The sequence below is a fragment of the Tetrao urogallus genome, assembly GCF_951394365.1.
Source record: "Tetrao urogallus genome assembly, chromosome: 1".
NCBI lineage: Eukaryota > Metazoa > Chordata > Aves > Galliformes > Phasianidae > Tetrao > Tetrao urogallus.
This window is the reverse complement of record NC_136813.1, coordinates 16060830-16084389: the sequence shown is the minus strand read 5'-3', so window position 1 is coordinate 16084389 and position 23560 is coordinate 16060830. Positions and strand designations below refer to the sequence as shown.

General features: G+C 39.4%; 1 protein-coding gene across 1 annotated transcript in view; it reads right to left on the bottom strand.

Moving 5' to 3' along the window:
• DDX10 (DEAD-box helicase 10) overlaps positions 1 to 23560 on the bottom strand; it is a gene marked incomplete at both ends in the record, with an annotated part of 164747 nt that overhangs the window by 106660 nt on the left and 34527 nt on the right. Inside the window, 3 exons of the mRNA XM_079547406.1 lie at positions 10334 to 10796; positions 15739 to 15827; positions 20925 to 21012. Of these exons, the coding sequence (XP_079403532.1) occupies positions 10334 to 10796; positions 15739 to 15827; positions 20925 to 21012 (640 nt within the window). The remainder of the gene's footprint in view (positions 1 to 10333; positions 10797 to 15738; positions 15828 to 20924; positions 21013 to 23560) is intronic.

The following is a 23560-nucleotide window of genomic DNA, read 5'->3' as shown; positions in this document are numbered from 1 at the left end:
GACTTTGATCAATAACCAAGATTTTAAAGTTTGACTGTTTAATATGAACATCAATCGGGTGAATATCCATCTCTATAGAACTTCAGTCTGAATTTTTATTAATTTCTTTTTGATACAATGAGTTTAAGATAGATTTGAGCCTTCCTGCCACCAAAACGAGAAGTAATTTAGTTGGGAATGTATGTCTTAGAAGTAATATTTTTCACAGAAGAATAATTTCAGGAAAGAGCTAGTGATTTTTCAGCTGTAAGAGATCTATTTAGATACGGTTACACTTGCAAAAAATTGCTTCTCATAATTTTCTGCAGATTTGACCTCACTTCTCCCTAGCATTCAGACTTGAGAGCTAGAAGCCACAGTACCGGCATCTGTTTCTCTAGCTCGAATGCTCAATTCTTTACCATTATTACCCCTTTACTAATGGGGTTTCTTCAAATTTACCATAAAATTCACCAGGAACCATGCAACAAATCACTCCTCTGGGACAGAAGGAATGCTCAAGTGTTCTGTTCCTGTGAGTAAAAAAAAACAAAAAACAGAGATGCAGACAGTGCTGAGATGCACAAAAGCAGGGATGTGTCCTGCCCTTTACTTTAGCCTTCATTATGAGGACACAACAGTAGCAACAAGCAACTGGAAAATAAAAAATTGGTTCCCAATCCACCACATGTCACGACTCAAGCAAACCTGATTACTCCTTGATTTTCATCCTCTTCACAGTATGTTCTTTCCAAGAAGCCATTATCTTGCATCTATTAATTGCTATATTGACCTGACAGCCAATATCCTACGTAAGAAAATAATTTTCTAGATTCCCTCCTAACACTGAAACAGGCACAAAATCTTGACGTAAAGTATGATCTGCTCTGATTTATTCTGGATCTTTTTTCAGTACAACAGAATCACAGAACTTTCAGAGTTCGAAGGAACCTTCAAAGGTCATCTAGTCCAACTCCCCTGCGGTGAGCAGGGACACCACAGCTCCATCGTGTTGCCAAAGGCCTGATCCAGCCTCACCTTGACAGTCTCCAGGGTCGAGGCATCCAACACATCTGTGGGCAACCTGTTCCAGTGCCTCACCACTCTCACTGTAAAACACTTCTTCCTTATATCTAACCTAAATATCCCCTCTTTAAGTTTGAAAGCATTTCCCCTTGTTCTGTCACCACAGACCCTGCTAAAGAGTCTGTGCCCTTCTTTCCTGTAGCTCCCCTTTAGAAACTGAAAAGTTACCTCACAGCCTTCTCCAGGCTGAACAACCTCAGCTCTTTCAGCCTGTAAGAAGAATCTGAAGAACCACTTGGCTCTACAGGTATTACGGTCACAAAGTCCCAGTACAAGGAAGCCTTGTGATAGGTGAAGGAAATTTCTTAGAGCCACGCAGGTAAGAAACTAGGTGAGAAACAACAGCTGAGAGTCTTCTCAGCCACATCGGTTCCCTCTCCACCTGAAGGAGCACAGCACAAATGCCAGTACAGCAGTGCCCAGCTGAGAGACCACAGGGCTCTTGTCACATGAAAGCAGGCAAATGTGTCCTCACCTCCGGGGAAAGCAAGTACACAACAACAGCTTCATGTGAAATTCCTTTTAGCTGATATTCCAGCACCAAATAGAAGATCTACAAATGAGAAACTAAGGCCTGCATTCCGGTGACATGCTCACATCTGATAGAAAAACTCAATCAAAAGTTACATTTTCCTTCTCCAATGTTTTTCCACTAAATAATTGAGCATTTCTTGCATCAGTATTTATTTATCTATTTATATCCAGTAAATATTCCATTACAGCTGTCTCAGTTTTCATCATTACCAACATTCTCCTTTACATCATAAATGGGTTTAGAAGGCTTCTATTGATTAAAAGTGTATTAAAAAGTGTCCAAAGGTAAATTAAAACAAGATGTTGTTTTTCCAACCACACTGAAAGATTAGCAGTAACAGAGAAATGTCACATTGATTAGCTTCACTGACCCACTGAAAAATTCAGCTGTACTAAAAATAAAATGCTTCTTAAAAAGGACAGAAGCTAAAGTAATTCATGTTTTAAATTTCCACCATTTTAAAAAGGATTGAGAGTGGATTACAAGAATAATGCTGGCTAATGAAAGCAAAACTTTTCCCTGGCTTAGTGTAAACACTGACCTTGAAACCAAACACAGGAAAACTACCTGCAGATGTGCTACATAAAACTTCCTTTTGTTTTAATGCCTGCCCTCTTGAGCTAATTGTAACGCCTGACCCAGCCAGCAGAAACTTGACTCAAGTTCAGTCAGTCAAAATATTCAACCTTCAACACCTACACCATCTTTTCCATTCCAAAGGAACTACGGGATGCCTTCCAAGTCACTTGCAACATTTGATAACATTCAGTAATGAAGTGTCCCTAAGCTAAATGCTCTTTATTTGCGTTCACACACTGCACTTTCAATTTGTACCATATCATTCACCTCCTCCATAACAGTACCACATTTCCCAGATTCTTGAATGCTAAAATAATTCTCTCCTGCTGGCCAAAGGAATATTTGCTGGAATGTTGCTATTCTCAGCTCCTGTCCTCCTTTCCCCTCCATTCACCTCTCTGATACAACACTAACACCGAGTTAAATCATGGAACAAATTAATAGCAGTGGTGGATTCTGAATCTCTCCATGTCTTCAGATATAGGTAAGATGCCTCCTGAAACCAAAACCAAAATTTGTTGCATTCAAGACCCCGGAGAGCTCAGACCAGATAATCACTTCCATTCATATCCACGAAATGTAACTACTGTAGCACTAAAGATCTGCAGAAAAATTACATACTAGATGAATCATCAAGATTCAAAATGGCAGCCCTGATCAACACACTATATTCAAAAGTCAATGTGTAAAAATGGTACAAATCTGCATCAAGTGATGTAAGGGAGACAAAAAATCTGCTGACAGGGCTGACGTGAGCTCCTGAGGGATCAGGCTGGAAAGCTGCCTCACGAATTTGTCATTTCTGTAGCAATGGAAAACTATCACCCAAAGAACAGACCAATAAAACTCATACTAGGACTGTATGTATGGGAAGAGGGATTTACTGTAAAAAAAAATGGTATTTTTTGAAATCATAAGGTAGATGTGTAATTTCTCCACCAAGGCAAAAGAAGATCGATGGAGACAGAAATACACATTGTCCTTTCATGCTCAGCAAGACACTGCCCTTGCATTGTGAACTTGATGGAAAACTGCCATAATGCCAGTGTTTAAAGGCACTCTTTATCTCTGAGCCAAGGATATGGAACTGTCAGTGTAAACAAAACAGCAACTAATATTACTTTTGCTCAGTGAATTGGAGATTAGGGAAACAGGAAAGCCATTAAGGTCCTTCACAGCATCTCTCTAAGAAGTCAACAAGGACATATAGCTGCACTTCCTCAGAGAGTCAAGCTCTGCTTTCAAGAACAACCTTTCTGAACATCAGCTCAGTAGGTGAGCAGGTGTGCCAGCAGCACAGCACAGGGGTCAGACACCAGCTTCTGCAGGGAGGGCAGTTTCTACAGCCCTGGTTTGGAATGAACTGTGGTAGCACTAGCTAGCCATTTCACATACGTAGCCATTTGTTTTCTCTTGTCAGCGTGCTCACAGCAAAATCAGCAAGGCAGAAGTACCTTTGACTTATTCCTTCTCTTCCACTTCTACTCTGAAACAGCATTTTAAACAACACTTTGTGGTTTTGGTCATGTAAGGGGTGGATCTGAAAAAAATTATAAAGCCATTTTTGTCATTTACCTATGGGGTTCACGACTCAAAAACACCATAATATTCTCCCACCCATACACTGCTTTGAGGGATTTCCTACAGTACACCCTCAAGCTTCTAGAGGCACATTTGCCAGACATCTCACGGCCCAAGCACAGCCCCATTAACATCCAAGCATTTACACACAGCAAATGGGGCTGCAAAGGAGCAGGTGAGGCAACCTGTCTTGCTCTGGAAAGCACCAAGGAGATGGACATTTCCTGCTGGAGGATTAAAAACCATGCAGTTTAAGCAAAGAGGGCAGCAGCCCTCCACTGAAATAAGCAGACAGCCAGCAAAGGAGCAGCGTGCTACAGATAATGAAGGATGGGACATCACTAAAACCTCCCTGCCAGGCTGGCCCAAGGCAATCTATAGCTCACTTATTTTTGATATAAGTAAGGCTAGGAGCTGTCACCCTAATTGCTTTATTTTCCTCTCACTCATTCAGATTAATGCTCCTTCAAGAGACCTTTACCCCAGAGGCCGTAGCTGTTCCTTCATCCAAGCTGGAGCAGAGCCCAGCGCGCAGCAGGCAGGAGGCCACCCGTGCTGGGCTCACCCACCCCATCACTTCACAGCTGTACAAACCAAAGTCCCACGAGAATGAGAAGCATTAGCTCCAAGGGACACAGGAGCCTTCTCGACCTTTGTCCTATCTTCCTATCAGTCTTCACGTCAGAATATGGAAACAGTACACATTTTCCCTTTAAAATAGCAATTAAACTACAATTTGCATATTAGTGATACTGTAATGAATTACCCAGATCTTCATTTTGGCTCACAGCTCATAAATCTTCATCATAACCATGATTTTCTTTCCACAGTCATTGAACTGTTCCAGCTAAACTTTGCACAGGAGATAAGAATTCAGAAATCTGCCCCAAAAATTTGTTAAAAATACATATGGGCAGTTTGTTAGGCCAGGTTTGCAGCAACAGGTGTCCACATCAGGGAACATATCCACATAAAGAACTGAGGAATGGTTCTCATGATATTTACTATAAGCACTGCTGATAGTTGTCAGGATACGTTGAGTATGCATGTATCAGTTGTTCTGCTTTATTACTATTGCAGGAAACAGCATTTCCTTGGAAAATTAGTGCTCCATAATTTCTAGTAGCATCTCACGGTACTAGCACTTAACTTTTAGAAAATCAGCCATGTAAAAAGCACGTAACAGTTATTTATCGCCACTGCCATCAACCAGCAAGCATTCAGGCACTAATAATCTTAAAGGAAATTGCAGCTTTAGAATATACAAATCCTGAAGATTCAGAGAATATTGATCAAAACAAAGTAGTTTTAATACTCAGCTTTTGGTTCACTCATCTTCATCTATGAAACTACTGCAACATATCAAACAAAGCTATAAATCAGTAATTAAAGACAATGAAACTGAGGGTATTTCTGCAGGCTTGAATAATCTACTAGGAGTTTTTAATGAATGATATTTTAATGAATCATCTTAAATCATTTGATATCCTCATAATTTCTGAGATACAACACCATGCATTTCAGTCACCTTGGGTCTCATTTAATGAAAAGACAAAGGGTGCCTTGCTGCAACCTGAACTCACACCAGCTTACACGCTGCAACATGAGCACATAATCAATGTGGTACACTGCTATCATAGATACACCAGAAAGATCATCTTCAAAAAACAGTTTCAAAACTTCTGTGGTTAAATATGAGCTTCACAGTGCTTCAGTGTAACTTAACCACAGAAATGCTCTGAAAACAGCTTTTTCTTGCCAAGACAACAACCTGTGTGATACTGCAGTAGATTCAGTGCAGTGGAGAAGGCTTGTTAGGCTGCTTTAGAGAGCACATGGAGTTAAGGAATTTTTAAGCCATAGTTCCAGCACCTATAATAAAGAGGTGGCCCTGCTTGGTTCAGGAGCTCCATTCATTAGCAACTTTGTAAACAGCATTTCTGCTAGATGAGCAGCACAATCCTAGAAAAGATAATGACTTACGAGCAACTGACATCAGAACTGAGGAAGCTTTTCCTGGCTCACAGCAGAATGTGCTTAACAAAGGGTGTAACTGAAAGGTTAAAGGCAAGCCCCTGACAGATGCGGCATCTTTCTAGACTGCATTCTTCATTACAAAAGTCACCAAAGGTTCACAAGGTGCACTGCAGACATCAAAACAAACACAGCTCACAACGGCTGAAAAGCAGTTTCAAATGTAAAACTTTTCACAGAAGCAAAATCATCCACATCGGAATCGAGTACTTACTCAGTAGCTTATGACACATACAGCTGAGATCTATAAGGAGGGCAAATTTTAGAATGAAATTCCTAAATAATACTTTTTACCCAGATTTGAAACATGACTAAAAGCATTTAGGATGACCATTTTAAGAGATGCATAGCAGCCGTTTATTTGAAGTCTCACCTGTAACTCAGAGACAAGATTTTAATCCTGTAGATCTTTCAGTTTTCCTACACAGCACAGCAATTGACACAAACATCTGGAAAGCTTCCTTAGAGGCAAAATAAACAATTACTGTGAATTTTTCATACACTACAGAAGATTTTACTGAGTCCCTAGAAAATTAATTGAAATGGAAATCAACAGAGAAGAATCTGAAGATGCATTTGAAGCAAAAAAAAGGGCTGCTAAATCAGCCAAACTTGAAAGGACAACAAAGAAGTAACAAGATTATCTTAAAATAATAAGTGATCAACAGATCTGGAACCTAAAACCGATTACGAGTTCTTTCAAAAGACTGCCTCAAAAGCCCCTGTTACTCACTTCAACCTAACAAGAAATGCACGAATGTTCTATTTATCGTCCTGTCAGCCTGACCTCAGTATCAGGGAAGGTTGTGGAGCAAATCATCTTGGGTGAGATTGCACAGCATGCGCGCAGTGTCCGGGGGATCAGGCCCAGCCAGCACGGGTTCGTGAAAGGCAGGTCGTGCTTGACCAACCTCATCTCCTTCTATGACCGGGTGACCAGACTGGTAGATGAGGGAAGGGCTGCTGATGTAGTCTTTCCAGACTTCAGCAAAGCCTTTGACACAGTCCCTCACAGGCTTCTTCTGGGGAAACTGGCTGCCCGTGGTCTGAACAGATATACACTTCTTTGGGTAAGGAACTGGCTACAGGGCTGTGCCCAGCGGGTCGTGGTGAATGGAGTGAAGTCCAGCTGGCGACCCGCTTCAAGTGGTGTCCCCCAGGGGTCGGTACTGGGGCCCATCCTGTTTAATATCTTTGTTGATGACCTGGATGAGGGGACTGAGTGCATCCTCAGAAAGTTTGCAGATGACACCAAGCTGGGAGGTGGTGTCGATCTGCCTGAGGGTAGGGCGGCCCTTCAGAGGGATTTAGACAGGCTGGACTGCTGGGCTGAGGTGAATGGGATGAGGTTCAACAAGGCCAAGTATCGGGTCCTGCACTTTGGCCACAACAACCCCATGCAGCGTTACAGGCTTGGGGATGAGTGGCTGGATGAGTGTGAAGAAGAGAAGGACCTGGGGGTGTTGGTTGATGCTCAGCTGAACATGAGCCAACAGTGTGCCCAGGTGGCCAAGAGGGCCAACGGCATCCTGGCCTGCATTAGAAATAGTGTGGCCAGCAGGAGCAGGGAGGTGATCATCCCCCTGTACTCAGCACTGGTGAGGCCGTACCTCGACTACTGTGTTCAGTTTTGGGCCCCTCACTACAAGAAAGACATTGAGGCCCTGGAGCGTGTCCAGAGAAGGGCAACAAAACTGGTGAGGGGTCTGGAGCACAAGTCTTATGAGGAGCGGCTGAGGGAGCTGGGATTGTTCAGTCTGGAGAAGAGGAGGCTCAGGGGAGACCTCATTGCACTGTACAACTTCCTGAAGGGAGGCTGTGGTGAAGAAGGATTTGGCCTCTTCTCCCAGGCAACGAGCAGGACACGGGGTAATGGCCACAAGTTGTACCAGAGGAGGTTTAGGTTGGACATAAGGAAGAACCTTTTCTCTCAGAGAGTGGTCAGGCACTGGAATGGCTGCCCAGGGAGGTGGTGGAGTCGCCGTCCCTGGCAGTGTTCAAGAGGTGTATGGATGACGTGCTGCGTGATATGGTTTAGTGCTTCTGGTGGCAATGGTGATGAGGAGATGGTTGGACTAGATGATCTTATAGGTCGTTTCCAAGCTTGTGATTCTATGATTCTATGATTTAAACAGAATGATGACAGGCAAAAAGAAAATCTGAAAAGTTGTCCAGGAAAAGAAAGAAATGTTTTCGCTGACTCCTGTCCCTGGGTTAGCACTGCCACCACAGATAGCTTCCAGAGGCACTCCTCAGTGACATGATTGATATCTGATTTATATCTGATATAACTGAACATCACATTGTTTCTTATAAAACAAGTTCCAGTTATACTTAAGTTATTAAAACTACATGCTAAGAAATTGTGATTTCCTTACAATTTTCCACCCACTTTAAAGGATGCCTTCAGCACTTGCTTTTGTGCATAAAGAGGTTCTATCAGCAGGTTTAATTCCCACTCATGGCTGACGTAAGACATTTTTTCATAACACTTTGCTTTTACAGCACTTTGGCTTACATCCAAATGTAGGCCCACTTCACTTCTATTGCAAATGTTTTGTATTTCATATAGATTGTAATTTGCTTCAATTCAACTGGAAACACACAAGCACGCAGTTAGTAGGATAGAAACCTAAGGCCAGTTTTGTAAGAAGGATTTATGGCATATCAGCATATTGACTTGCAATTTAAAAAATAAACAACCTAGGTATTTACTCAGCCAGAATGCTAACCTTGCAATGTGCCTCCAAGGAATAACGCTTTCCCTCTCTAGCAGGTTGCCCAGGAACAGCTTTATTCTCTCAGATAGCAGATGCTGCTACAGCAGGAGCAGAGGGCCATCCCTGAGGGAATCAGCACCACCTCAAGTCAGCCAGCTTCACCCCTTCTCTTTTGCATCCTTTGTTGTTTTCTAGCCTGCCATCTCCAGAAGAGCACCAAGGAGACCAGGTCACACACTTGACATAAATTTACATTCAAGAATATGAGTTAAGAAGAGCTGGTAAGAGGAAGAAGATGATGCTTCAAATAGATTTTGACCAATCTCATCTTTATAGAAAAAGCAGTGTATCTCACTGCATGGAACAGAAGGTAATAACATTCCAATCAGAATAAAAAAGAAAGAAATAGGAGGCATTACTTCCAGAGCAACCTACGTGCAAGCTCCTGCCACATTCACTCAGATCTGCCAAGTACTAACACTGGCCAGCCATGGGCTGACAGAGGACAATTCAGTTTTAGAACTAGAGGAACAGAAGTAAGATCCCTAATCCAACCTACTCCCCTAAGTACACCCATCCTCCTCCACATTTCTGGCCACAGATGGGAAACTGTGACAACCTCCTGAAGGTAGCAGAGAGTTCAAGTGCTCAGCTTTGACAAAGTTAGCTGATAAGACTATTTTATGCACACTAAATACTAAAGGAAAAATGCTGTTATAAAAAAATGCAGTTAGTCGGCTGATTAGCAAAAGTTCATAACAAGTGCCCCATGCTGTTAAATAACAGCACAGAAAAAGAAAAAATTCAAATATCAGTTGAAAAAATAAGTACACTGCTTAACAGGAGACTCCCCTTGCACGTTAGAAAAAACACCTTGCTGAAGCAGATGGCTATCTGGATATCCTTTCTACAGAGAAATAGTTGCTAGGTAGGAAAGGATTCACAACACGCACTTACCAAATGTGCTTTATGGGAGGGGAAAAAAAAAAAGAAGAAAAAACACCTTACTAAGATATTATCTTTAAGATTAAATGAAAGCAACATATCTCAGAATACTGAGCACGGAGTAACCCAATAGTACAGCTAATAGCTCCTGATCAAGGAAATGAAACTCTACATAATTATTTTTAATAACCTTTATAATCATGTTCTATAAGAAGTGCTCACTTGTTTTCTGATCTGATTTGGATCAATTCCTACTAGCAGAGGTGTTGTTGAAAGGAAAATTTTTGAAGATCTTTACATTAATGGTTTGGATCTTTTACATTAATGTAAAGATCATTTATTACTATCAGTATTAAGAAACAGCTCATCATGTACAGCAATTTGGTTCCTGGTGTCATAAACCCAATAACATCATCAAAATTAGGACTAAAGTTTATAGCTAGATTGTAGTAGGAAGGTAAAAGCAAAGTATTAAATAGACACTAAATAAATTAAATAGTATTTAATTTATAAAATATTTAAAGTATTATTGAAGTATTATTAAAATAATATATAAAGTACTTAAAGTATTTAAAAGTATTAAATAGACACTTTCTGTCAAAAAATTGTCAAGTATTCAGGTCACGTTCATAAATTATAACTACTACAAAGACATATGTCTTTGTAATAATATTACTTTACGCTAGGAATATAAAATTATAACAGCATAAGTCACACCCCTTATCTTCTGTGAGCAATTCTGATCTCTAATATTTGAGGGCAACACACGTGACTTCGAGCAAGTGTACTACTAAGAGCAGTATTTTCTCCTTTCCAGAGGGTGTTCAAAATCAAATCACTGAAATTCATACGTCTTACTGTAAAGTGCACTTACCAGCGCTGGACTGTCTTTAGATTCCAAGTCAAAAACATCCCGCCGTTTCACTGTCAGCAAATCAAGATCTTTGGTATCGTCGTCGTCGTCGTCATCATCTTCAAAGAACTGCATGGAGTTTGTGTTTGGAACACAGCTTGACAAAGCACCTTCTTTTTCCTCCTCCTCAAATGCCTCTTTTGATTCACATTCAGACTCACTCTCTTCAGTGCCTTCACTGGAAGAAGGATATTGTTGAGTTTCTTTCCTTCTCTCCTTTTCCTCTGGTCTGTTATCAGACAACTTTCCACCTGAATTAATTCTGCATTCTTCCATTCCTTCCTTCTTCAGTGAGGAGACGGTATTTTTGTTTTGCTCCGTTTCCTTCAAGGGATTTCTCTTTTCAGATGTCTCTTTTGCTGATAACTGTTTCTGAACTTTCTGAAGAAACCTCACACGAGGTGCCATTGCAAGCCCAAGTGATCTAGAGCATGGAATTAAACAAATACATTAATCCGAAAGGTAGATACAAAAATTTTACTAAATTAGAAGACCTCATTAACAGCTCAAGTGCTTCCATTGTAGTTATGATCATTTAAACTTACACACTTTGATCAATATATTTACAGAATAGTGTTTGGTACTCAACAGTACACAGTAAGTTGAAAGACGCAAATGAAAATGAGGAATGAAGATGAAACAATTGAGATAACACTGGAGAAGACCAAGAAAACAAAGAACATGAAAACCTGCAGACAAGAGCAAATTAAATACAATCTATAATGAAATAAGCAGAAGAAACACCGATACAATTTGGTGTTGAAGATACACGGATGGCACGTCAAGCATTGAGCACTCATCAAGTCGGTATCCTTTGCTGCTAGAACTACACCCAGAACATCATCCCTACCATCTCGTGGTGATCAGAAGAACAAACAGTATGGATAAACTGCAGGAAAAGCTCTGGGGAGAGACATCTGTACCTTAAAAGAAATCCTATCTGCCTTTATTCCTACAGCAAAGCCTCGGCTTTGTGGCACATATATCTGAGTGCCACGGCGCTATTATTAAACCCAGTTATTCCTATGCTAATGCTTTATAAAAGCGGACAAAAAACAGACAAAATTCAGAAATATTATATGGGAGCAGAACAAGAGAAGACTGTATGTGAACAGATATTTTGCCAGTTTTTCCTATCCATCCTAGAGAAGAAGACTAGAATTACAAGAACTGAAATGACCAATAAGCCAAGCAGCACAGCTCTTAGTCTTGGAGCTAGGTAGAGAGGTTTAGTATTGCTAAGAAAATAATAGCAGATAATCTTAGACAAATCTGTGCACACAAAAATCCCCCAAACACTTCTTATTATAAGAATTCCTAAAGAAACTTGATTTTAGGTCACTACCATCTCTTTTTTATAGTATCTTCCAAACCGAGAACACTTTGAGAAAGGCATTCTACAACTGCTGAAAGTTTCCTCATGTTGTTAGATGCAATAGTTTCCTCAGAATACATTTCTTAATCAATTTTCCAATCTAAAGTTCAGATGCACTAAAAGATTTTCATATATAAATGAGCTTTTCTTTCCAGTCCTTTTTGAAACACAAGACAGTTGTAAATAACCTGTCATCGTTTCTGCAGAATACCAATTCTTATGCAAACTAGCTTTTCATTCTGATATGAAGTTACAGCACTTAATAAACACAAACATACTGCATCAGTAAACTTGTTCAGAATTATAGGAATGCACAAAAGCACAACGCAGCAATTTCTTGTACAGCAAAACAGATTCAGGAAATGACTTAAAATAGTCTGAGAAAAGTAAATACTCCAGAATCCCAAAAGAAAATATATGCATTATTTGTTTACCGCTTTTAAAATGTTTTCAGAAGACAGAATGTACAAAGCACTTGAAAATAGGAGAAATCAAATCAGTTGAAGTGATACAAATCTGAGTTAACAGTCTTTCCAGGTGGCTTGATTAATAACCAAAACAAACAGAAAAATGGCTTTTGCTGTATTCTTTGATTAGCAAGCTTCAAGTCTACACTAAGGAGATAAAATGCAAGACGCTTAACTAATAAAAAGACAGACCAAGACCATCAAGAGTTTCTGGGCCAGAATCAGAGATGATGCCACAAAGAAGCTGTCATGGATTCATGTTCTACAGCCCAAGCCCTGAGAAAAACAAAGTATGTTCTTCTCTGCTGAATTCTGCACCTGGGACAACCTGGATATATGAACAGACTGGTGCACGCAGTGCTCAGGCAGCCCAAAGGGCCAACCAGACCCTGGGGTACCCCACGGCCAGCAGAACCCGGCAGGGGGAGGGGCTGTGCCCTCTGCTCTGTGCTGTGCAGCCTCATCTCCAGCACATCTCTGTCACTGCAGAGGACCAGAAAGCTCAGATGCTCACAGAAGTAGCAGAAAGGGAAGGCTGGATCTCACAGGCTGCTGAGGGAGAGCAATGTGAAAAACGCCCAAACTCCACAGAACACTAGAGAGGATCTTGGTAACAGCATGGGAAATAACCTTGTCTGCTTACAGGTGTACAAAATTGCAACCAACTGGGAAAAAGTAATTAAGGCCAGGCCATTAATTTCAAAGGAAGCCTGTGTTTAAGAAAAGATGCACAACGACAGCAAAAAGGAAGGCCAAGCAGTACCCAAGGGCTGAGATGTGCAAAGCCATACCTGGCACTGTCTGCAGAACACTGGGCAGTTCTGTGCTTGCTGACAGCAGCCAGAGCAGGAAAACAAACTAAACCTTCCGCCCTGACCACATCATAAGAATCAAGGCTATAGCTGCAGTGGACTGGCCTATTTCTCTGGTCAGTGACAGGACAGACAGGTTTAGAGAGATGGACTGTGCATTCTAGTATCACCCACTTCAGGTCTGACAGCACCTGCAGATATGTGCTGTTCTGTAACACTGATCTGTAAGCAACAATGCTATATTCAGCTGGGTACGAAGTCGTGTGCATTAGATATTTCCCAAACAACTTGGCTTCAGCCTGCTATCTTTATTCTCTGTGTATCAGTGAAGAGATACACAGAAAAATATGCTGCATTCCTCCTGGAAATCACAAGGAAAACAGGGAATTACTTCCTTAGCAGCTCCTTAGAGCAGTGACTAACCTAAATCCAGCAGACTTGCCTATTAACATACTCCCCCAGATTGAAATGTGCTATGTTAGATAGCCTGAGAAGAAAAAAATAAATATTCCCCCACCTCTTTTTTACCTTGACTCCTAACCAAGAGGCCAGAGTGACTTATTACTCCTTTTCTCTCTTATTTGTTTACCTTCGCTTACATTTTCAACACTGGCTTTTGCAATGAAAACACAAATTCTCTTTTATGTAGTGTGGAGGTTCTCCTTCATGAAACCTGAAGGCTGGCTCTGGTCACAGGCCTGAGTAAGTCTTCCTCAGCAAATTATTCTTGATAGCAATTTGTAATGAAAGGATATTGGATACAACATTAACTATCATAGCTCAAAGGTCACAATATCTCTGGAATAGTTACGTATGAGGGGTGAAATCAGGGGTCACCTCCATTGGTGCAGAGTTTGAGCAGGGCATGCAGGCTCTTGTTCATAGCTGGCAAAAATGCATAGCTAATGGTGGTGGCTATGCTGAAAAACAGTGTCTTGTAGCTGTGAATTTGCTCTATCAGTGTTATTGTGCTCTTTGTGTCTGCTGCAGTTTCCATGGAAATAAATTGGAGGCATTACTTTCAGAGTTACCTAACTATATGCACACATATACACACAGATGCACAAAAAAGACCACTGCTTTTCTGCAGACTGTCAGCAGCACTGAAAACAATCTCAGTGCACAGACAAGCCAGGTAAAAGAGCAACGGAGGCCTGACATACTGAAATGCAAACCTGAGTGCAGCATGTCTTTTCTATTGGATTTTAGCCAAGTAACAGCTATCAGGCTAGCAGTAAGTCCCTGAAGAAAGTCTGAAATACTTTGAGAAGATTCAGTGTGCTATGGCATGTGCAGTGAATGGAAAGACAGCTGCAGGGTGTATGTAGGCAAGCCTTACAGTCTGGAAAGAGGGAAAGAAGAGATGCAACAGAAACTGCTCAGAGCAGAATCTCCAAATTATCTCTTAAACGTGTTATCTTCTGACTTTTTGATTATGCTTCCATATAGTCCATATTATCTGTTCTACTCCAACCAAAAATTGCCCATTATTTCCATTTTATCACAGCAATGGTATATTAGTAATTTGGCTGAGTTGAGATTAGAGTTGTCATTCATGAAGGGTCAAATCCTGGCTCCGATGGCCAACAGGAACTATGGAGTATTTTGTCTACATAAATATCTGATACTAAATGCTGAAATTCAGAAAGAGGTACTGAGATTCCTAGACTTCATCACTACCACCATCTGTTAGCAGGCTTGTTAAAACACTGGTTAAGATTTTGTGACCAGTCCTTTCAGTCCTCATCTTCTGTCATTCAGCACAGCAAGACCCACAATTCAGTTTTAAAGACACTGTTGAGGGGGCAGGCAACAGATGTAATGAAATTGCTGAAATTTTTCCCAGTTGTCTTAGAAATTTCCTAGTCCACAAAGCATATTTTATAACAGGTTTATTACCTTAAAAAAAACCAAAATCGTGTTAATTGAAGCATAGCACAGGAAGACCAGGTGTTCCACAGTCAAGTAATTTGTCACATTTTAGTTCATTATGCCACCTACTAACAAGTTTGAAGACTTAGGTCTTCTCTGTATATAATTCCAAAGACACATAAAATCAATTTATTATGCATCTTTGATCACCCTCCTGTTCCCTTCTGACTACCCTATGTCCCCTGAGATTGTTTCAAAGCTTCACATTTTAAAACAACCTCAGATGGCTGTCATCTTTAATGTCAAACTGTCAAAATTAATTTCCCTCCCATAAGAAAATGTGGAATATATGTACAAAGCTTCTATAGTAAAATGCACACTATTCAGACCAGTGAAGAACCGCTTCATCTTTACCCAGCCCTAAGTATCTTCTGAAAAGTAATTTATATCGAGGGAACAATGTTTCTTTCACACCCAAAACTGGACTACAAAATATCTCAATTTCTCATTAGATAGTAGCCAGCATGTAGCTACGTGGTTGGAGGATGTACCTGAACAAGAATTATTTGTTCTCTATCCTTTTACTCAGCAAGTTCTGTCTTTTATTGCATCTTCTGCTGTATGATTCATTTCTCTTTGTAGAGGTACACTGTTTTTACACATCATTCCTACTGAAAATGTATTTTAAAATAGGAAAGAGCACTGCATAAACATGGAAATATGAATACAAGAAACTTTCCAATGTTATGTGTTAACAGTTGAACAAGCTTTTTAAAGCTATAATACACATTGAGGCTTCTTTTTATACTTTTCACTTTCCATATTTTCTGCCATACTTACAGGGCATATTCTGCTAGAGGCAATTTGAAAACATCAAATACTTCCTTGTTCTTCATTAAGTAAACTGAACGCAAGTAGGATACAAAACACTGAAAAGAAAATAAAAGTATATTTTAAAAAGAAGCTTTCCATTCAATTACCGACACACAAAATCACCATTATATCATTGCTCTAAACAGAAATAAAATTTCACTCTAAATGGATTTCAGGCTGAAGTTCTTTCACCTCATATCCATCAGTCAAAATTTACTGGTGCTACTGAAGTGATACAACTTCAAATATGCAAATACTTCATTAAAGCACACGAATAGGCTGAATTTGCCAGTAGTGTGCCCTTTTATTTTCACTAGAAAGCAAATACAGCAACTTGGCCAAAAAAGAAACATTGCTGACATTATTTTTTTTTCCTCATTTCCTGAATTTCTAAATGACGTTCCTCTATTTTGACAACTGAATCACATGGAAACAAAAAGAGGCCAAGGTGCTATCAGTCTGAAGTGCATCAGCCTTAACTGTAGCCGCTGGCTAACAAAGCAATTCAACTCAATGTAACTGTCTTTCACTACAGCCTAGGATAATTCATATCACCTTGCCTTTGCCACCAGCTAATCATACACTTGCAGTCGATGAATGCAGCTCAACTGGTCAGCATAAATTCGCTACAAGACATTTATTAATATGAGCCCAAGCTTGACACTGCAATAAATCCATGATGCTCACCAGGAAAACTGGAAACATCACATAACAGGACAATTTCATCCTCTGCTGTATTTTTCCCTCCGCCCTTCTCCAAAGCACAGATTCCTGCTCTTCTTTTAGCATTCACCTTTCTTTTATGTAGTATATTTCTGCCTACCATTTCTTGAAATTAGCACTTCTGTCACCACTGATAGCTCTATATGCAGTTTTAGTCCTATTCCAATTGTAATAAAATAATAGAAAATTGCTTTGCAGAATTTCACCACTCTCTCCTGCAGCAAAAGCAGGTGATGCTCTGATAAGCTAACATTCATTCATCAATAAATTGTATCACTTGTTCCAAAGTAGCAGTTGATTGCTAAATTGGCCATTTACGGCTTTCCTTATGCACTAGCAGAATTCTGAGCTGGCCTCCTGTGTTTACACACTACTACAATATTTTTGTTTCTTTTAAACCAGCAAGCACTAGAACGAACAGCTAATTAAACTAGCACACAGTTTTATTCAAGTACACCACAAACACACCCCTGTTCTGCTACCTGCACTCTTGTCAGAGAAAACTTTTGCCTTGGTAATTCAAGTGGAATTTGAAAAGTTCCTGCTGCTTGTTAACCTAAGACAGAGGAGAGAAACAAAAATCTGAAACACCAAGCTTTTATGGTGAAACGCTCCAGAGAAAAACTTTTCCAGATGTGAGAACTATGAGACCATAGATTAAGCAGTCACAATGTCATACTTCTTTCCTTGGCCAGTGGAAGTAAGAACTTCTGTAAAGAGCTAAGAGAGAGAGAGCTTTTCAAGCTGTCCTACACTTGGTTAGAGAAGCTTTCTTTTACTCGTCTGCTTTTTTAAATGCTGAGGTTTTCAGGTGGCTTCATAGCCTGATCATCTCTCAATTCTTGGGGTGGAAGATTTTATCACACCCCATCTCAGCTACAATCAATCGTAAGGTACAGAATAAAATACTTGTTTTCTCACATTAAATTATTAAACATTTTACCAAGATAACTAGAAACCTACAGAAAGAGACATAAAAGTTGGCAGATCTCATTAATCTACTGCTGTCTAGCAAGTGACAGCAAAAAGAAATGACAGTCCCTTCTTTCTCTGTGGTGACAGATGGGAAAAATTATGTTAAACAAAAACTACCTTTTCTGTAAATCTGAAGTTGCAATATCTACAGACTGTAAGGTCCACGTGGGTCAGTGCACCCACAGAGCAGAAAGCTCACTGTGCCTTTTGGGTAACTTACTTTACTAGTATTTCTTTGATACACACAGTCTAGAAATTATCAGTAAGGGGTGGAAAGAACACATCTTTTGTGTATGTACCAAGCCTGTGTAAGGGGATACTTAGATTAGATGTTAATAAAAATTCTTCATTCAGTGTGCAATGAGGCGGTGGCACAGCTGCCCACAGAGCTGCGGGTGCCCCATCCCTGGTGGCCTTAAAGGCCAGGTTGGATGGGAGCCTGAGCAGCCTCAGCTGGTGGGGGACAGCCCTGCCTGTGGCAGGGGAGTGAAACTGGGTGGGCTTTAAGGTCACTTCCTGCCTAAGGCATTCCATGATTCTACCACAACTGAGAATGAACCAAACAAGTGCATTATGTTGTAATGTTTATCAGCTATCAGGGTTCAGCCCTTTGATACTCGAAACAATTTTTTTCAGCTTTCTCACAGACTGGATTCAGGTTTGTATTGCTCTACATTCAAATAAATTAGCATCTCATTCAGATAAGAGGCTTCAAAGATAATTCAGTAGTAGTATAGAAGCACAGAATTGCTCAGGCTGGGAAAGACCTTAAAGATCATCAAGTCCAACACAACCTAACCATACTACCCTAACTCTAACAATCCCCTGCTACATCATGTCCCTGAGCACCACATCCAAACAGTTTTTAAACACATCCAGGGATGGTGATGACTCAAGCTTTCTGCTGACCTCACTTGCTATTTCACACACTCTGAACACTTCCAATAAGAGATATTCTCTACCCCAAAGCCTTAATGCAAAATAAAAAGGTTATACATACATGTATATATATATATATATATAATCTTATATCTGGTGTGTGTGTTTGTATGTGTGTGTATAACAGAAGAGAAACTTGACTTTATTCTACTGAATTTTAAGAAGCATTAAGTACAGAAAAAGCAAATAACTTCTTCAAAACTGTGGCAACTTAATCCAAATTCTGATTTGATTTCATGTGCCCTCACTTCAAGTTCTAAAACACTGTCTGTTCTGGATTTCATCCAATTCTCCTAAGATTTGGTCACATCTCTGCATCCAGACTGGAGAGCTGAGGGAAGATGAATTTTGTCAGTATGAGCTCTATTCCTTCTCTTTTATCATTTTATATTAGCCACTGCTTTTTCTACTGTTTTGATCTAACTTTTGTGATGGTTTGTCAGTTTTTGTTTTCTACTGCAACCAAACGTTACAAAAATACTATCACATGAATTAAATCATACCCTCATGGATAACATTAATGCTGAGCAGAAACATATCACAGATCAGAAACATACCAGAAACATATCACAGCTGTATCACAGGAGTAGCTAAAAAAATCGTTCTGACTAGCAGAACTACTAGAGAAAGAAAACACATCAAGTACTGTGCTGTATTAATCTGCCATATCTGTAGTTTTATTTTATTAATGTGTTTCTTGGATAACTGTTTTAAACATTAAGAAAAAAATCAATTTATGTGCTATTTTGACAGAATTCAAAGTAACGGAGCTTGACTGGAATCTCGAACTGTAACTGATTATGTTGCCAGAGCACCCAGCAAGTCCCTGCAGGAGAGATGGAGAATGCAGTGGCAGACATCATCCTGCTGTCCACATCTCCTCCCACACAAAAACATTCAAGTTAGCAGAAAAATATTTTTGAACTTTCTCAGACTAGGTGATCTAACACTAAATTAAAAGAACGGCACAAGGTGGCATGAGTCCATGAGAACTACAGATGATGCAAAGGACATCAGTCTGATTCACCCTGTCTCATTCCAACGAACAGCAAACAAACCACAAGATGAACTGCAAAATTCCTTAAAGCAATTAGTAACCAAGAATTTAATTCTACCCCTTTTAAGTATGCTTCTCAAACAGGGTTTTTGCTTTTGGCCTCCAAAGCACAGGACACAGTGACTGAGATCTCATGCCCCCAACACAGTAAAATACATCCTACCTGAATTTCTGTGCAGAACTACACCACTGCACTGCTGTCTCATCCACTCTGGTGCTCGAGGAGAATTTATTTCTTATAACCGTCAAGACTTGGCAGCTTCCAACAGACAGGACCCATTTTTTGACAAACTGAACATTTCAGTTAACAATCTGAGGTCAAGATTTCAGCTGCATTATTACTACTGTTTTATTCACATTAATATGTATGAATACTGGAGGACACTGTAGACTGTTTGAACACTCAAATCTTTTTAAGGAGGAACAACTATGACAAACCACTTGTCCATATTTTAAGATTCTCAAAAACTGAACATATACACAGTTTGCCTGCAAGGTGACACTGCACTGATAGCCATAAATGAAAAACTGCAACAAAAACTGCTCAACATGGTAATGAAATTACAATTTACAATTTTCAAAATTAGTCAAAGATCTTATTTGCAACCTTGACAGACAGCCCCATGTTTGATTTTGTTTTTGTGCTATTTTGAAGCTCTCGTTATTTTCTGTTGCTCAGTTCAGAAAGACCTTTCTCTTCCTTTCAAGAGATCTTAAAAAAAAAAAAAAAGCAAAAAAAAAAAAAAACAAAAAACAAAAAAACCCAAACAAAGCCAGAAACAGGAAGACTTGTTAGCATTTTCATTCCAAGAAAGATAATGCTGGCTTCCCCCTACTTTCAACCTCCTTCAGTCAGCTGCTCCGCCACTTTTGATGTAAATGTGTGTAACTACAACTTCCTGTGGCAGTTGCTGATGATCATAATTTGTCACCAGTGCACTTGGCCTGTGCAATATGAGGAAGCTTACACTGACATTCCACAAGCTGCAACCTTGCTTTTACAGTCTGAAATATTGCAACTTGCTTTCAACAGAAAGACTACAACTCCTGGTCGCAATCCCATTCTCATTTTACTCTATTACTCAGGTTCAGTAGAATCTTTTCATGTATCATCTGTTCCCATGCTGGTTCACATAAATGAACAGTTTCCAATGCTAATCCAGAATCTCTGCTTTTCTTGTATTCCTCAGACTTTGGCACTTCCAAATTTCCGATCATTTGGCTTTTGGTAATGCTCTTTAAATGTCACCTATATGTACAACAAAGTGACCTGAAAGATTTTATTATGTACCACCACTTGCTAAAACATGCTTATTCTTTCTACTGATGTCATGTTGTAAAGCATGAGAAAAATGTAGCAGTTCCAAACACTGCTGCTAGGTCACTCCTGCAGGTCAATTATTCTAACAGCAGATCTATTTAAGTAGCATGTCTCAAGAAGCTGCAGATGACTACTTACCCTTTGAGCTTTCTCTTTTAATTCCTGATCTTGAGCTAAGAAAGCTTGCATTCTCTTTTGGATGTCTGTAATCTTCTCAGGATTAATTCTATTTTAAAAAAAAAAAAAAAAAAAAAAAAAAAAGCAGTTTGCTGTAGCAATTACAACAAATAACCACCTATTAAGTTCTCAAGAGTATCTTCGTGTTTTCCACATCACTTTAATATGCACAAACATATCACCACTCTGAAAAGTTTACAGTGGAACCATATTAAGGATGAAGCACACACTCTTTATATGAATAATACAGAAGAAAGAAACAGGAGCTCAGACTTTTTATTCAGCTACAGTTTTTGGTGAAGGATGTGAAACTTTCTCCAAAGCCAAAATCATCATTAAAATACTTCTGGAATTTATAAAAATGATGAGGAAAAAAAAAAAGCCCAATGAATCACAGGACTACTTTACACTGAGATAATAATGTTCCTAGGGAAATTCTCAGCACTTTTGAAAGCTTAAAAAGAATCCATCGCATTGGGAATAGTGAAATTATCTTCTCTGTTACAGGCAGATGAGCAAAAACAAAGGATGTTCAGATTAAACAGATTTAGGACCTCCTCAAGATATCAATCACGAAAATAGAGAACAGCTACTATTATCACAGAAAATGATATTAGAGCTGGTAAGGAGTTATACACAGCCATCATATTTCTCACAATGAACCTTGCTGCTGTGTGCAACATCATCCTATGCTGTACAGCAACACACAGCTCTTAAGAAAACAAAATTAAAAAAGAAGGTTTGTTCACATATGTCAGTCGAGAAAACATGGCTGTGATTAAAATATTAGGAAAGAAATATCTTACAGTAATTTCTTTGGTAACATAAACTATTATGACTGTGAAACGTGAAAAAAAAAAGCCATTAAATGGGCTGGAAGTGCTACCAAGTAACAATTTAAGATAACAAAGCTTTATTCCTTCATTATTTATATTTCCTATGTCTATCAGAAACAGACAGCAGAAGACTGCAGTGGACATAAGAACTGTTTGGCTGCAGTTTCTATTAAAGATCCAATAGTGAAAACACAGTCAAACATGTAAAAGCTCACTCCAAACATGTAAAAATGGAAGACAGAAATCAAGAGGCATGAAAAACTCAACGAGACACAAAGTGACCAACAAGTCCTTGAAATGCAGTGCAGATGAAATACACATAAAATACCAAACACAGAAAAAGTAAACAGAGATTGTTCTATCAAACAAGAATGAGAAAAGGAACAACAAATTTTTCCAACACAGGAAAAATGGTAGAAAAGCAAAATAAAAGCAGTGGCTTAAGTGACACTGAATTACATTAGAAGGTACAAGTGCAAAATACACCATCTTGAGGCAGACAAAATACAGGAAGAATAACAAAAATCTAACTAGATGAAATCAAGAGGTTCACAATGACCTGAAACTCAAAAGGAAAGATTCAAGTGAACACAAGTACAAAAACCATTGCAAGTACCCCGGGATAAAGGAACACAAGCACAAAATGAGGTATAATGAAGAAGTGAGCACAAGAATAATCAACAATAAGCCTTAAAATTAACACTCAATAATCCCAGAAACAAACTGAATTACTGGTAAGTTACAGGAAAATTACTAAGAGATGACACACATTCAAATTTTTCCCCTCCTGGTCTTCACTCAAAGCTGCAGGTGCCATCACACAGCCACCAGCAGTTACAGTGCAGCCCAAGCTCATGCCAGAACCAGAAATCATGGGTTAACAGGCACTTAGATAAACCCACAGGGTGAAAAGAAACTTGGCAATAGCAAGAAAGAGCAGTTAGGGCCACAGTTACATCTATTCTAGACAGCTCACTGAGAGATAAAGACGGGGCAGGTAAACACAGCGCTCATCTTCAAAGGTGGCAAAAAAAAGAAGTTACAGCAGTGCTTTTGCTGCACTTGATACTGAAAAATTGATTTGTAAGCACCTAAAGAAAACAAGCAAACACATAATAGCCAACACAGCTTAGAAGCAAAACATGACTAATCAATTTGATTATCCTTCATACTATAACTGGCTTTAAGAATATGAAAGAAGTAGCAAATGTCCTCTCTTGATGTTGGCAAAATATCCAGCAACCTCACATTCTCAGAAGCTATAGAAACACTGTCTGCATCACGGGCATCCAACCTTTTGGCCTGCCTGGTCACAATAAGTGAAGAGGAATTGTCTTGGGCTGCATATAAAATAATAGTTAGTGTATATAAAGAATTTTTTTTTTAATTAAAACACTAAAAAAAAAGATCAACAAGAAAATAAAACTAGAGGGATATTTAATCTTGTTTTTGTGAAACTAACGCATCAATGTCTGGTTTGATGGAAGTGGCTGCAGTTCTCAGTGTGTTCTCACAGCCACAAAACGCTGACATGAACAAGGCGCGACTGTGAAGTGAGGGATATCTCGCTCTGGTGAGAGAGGGCTTAGAAAAGCCTGGTAAAGGGATCTGATCAAATGTTTGAGTCGAGTATCTGATTGCAACTCTGCACGTTCCATCTGAAAATTCACGGGTAATGTATTCATGTCAACTGAAAATGGAATTAGAAATACAAAAAAAAAAAAAAAAAAAATTGAGGGTTTGCAGGTTTTTTTTGCAAAC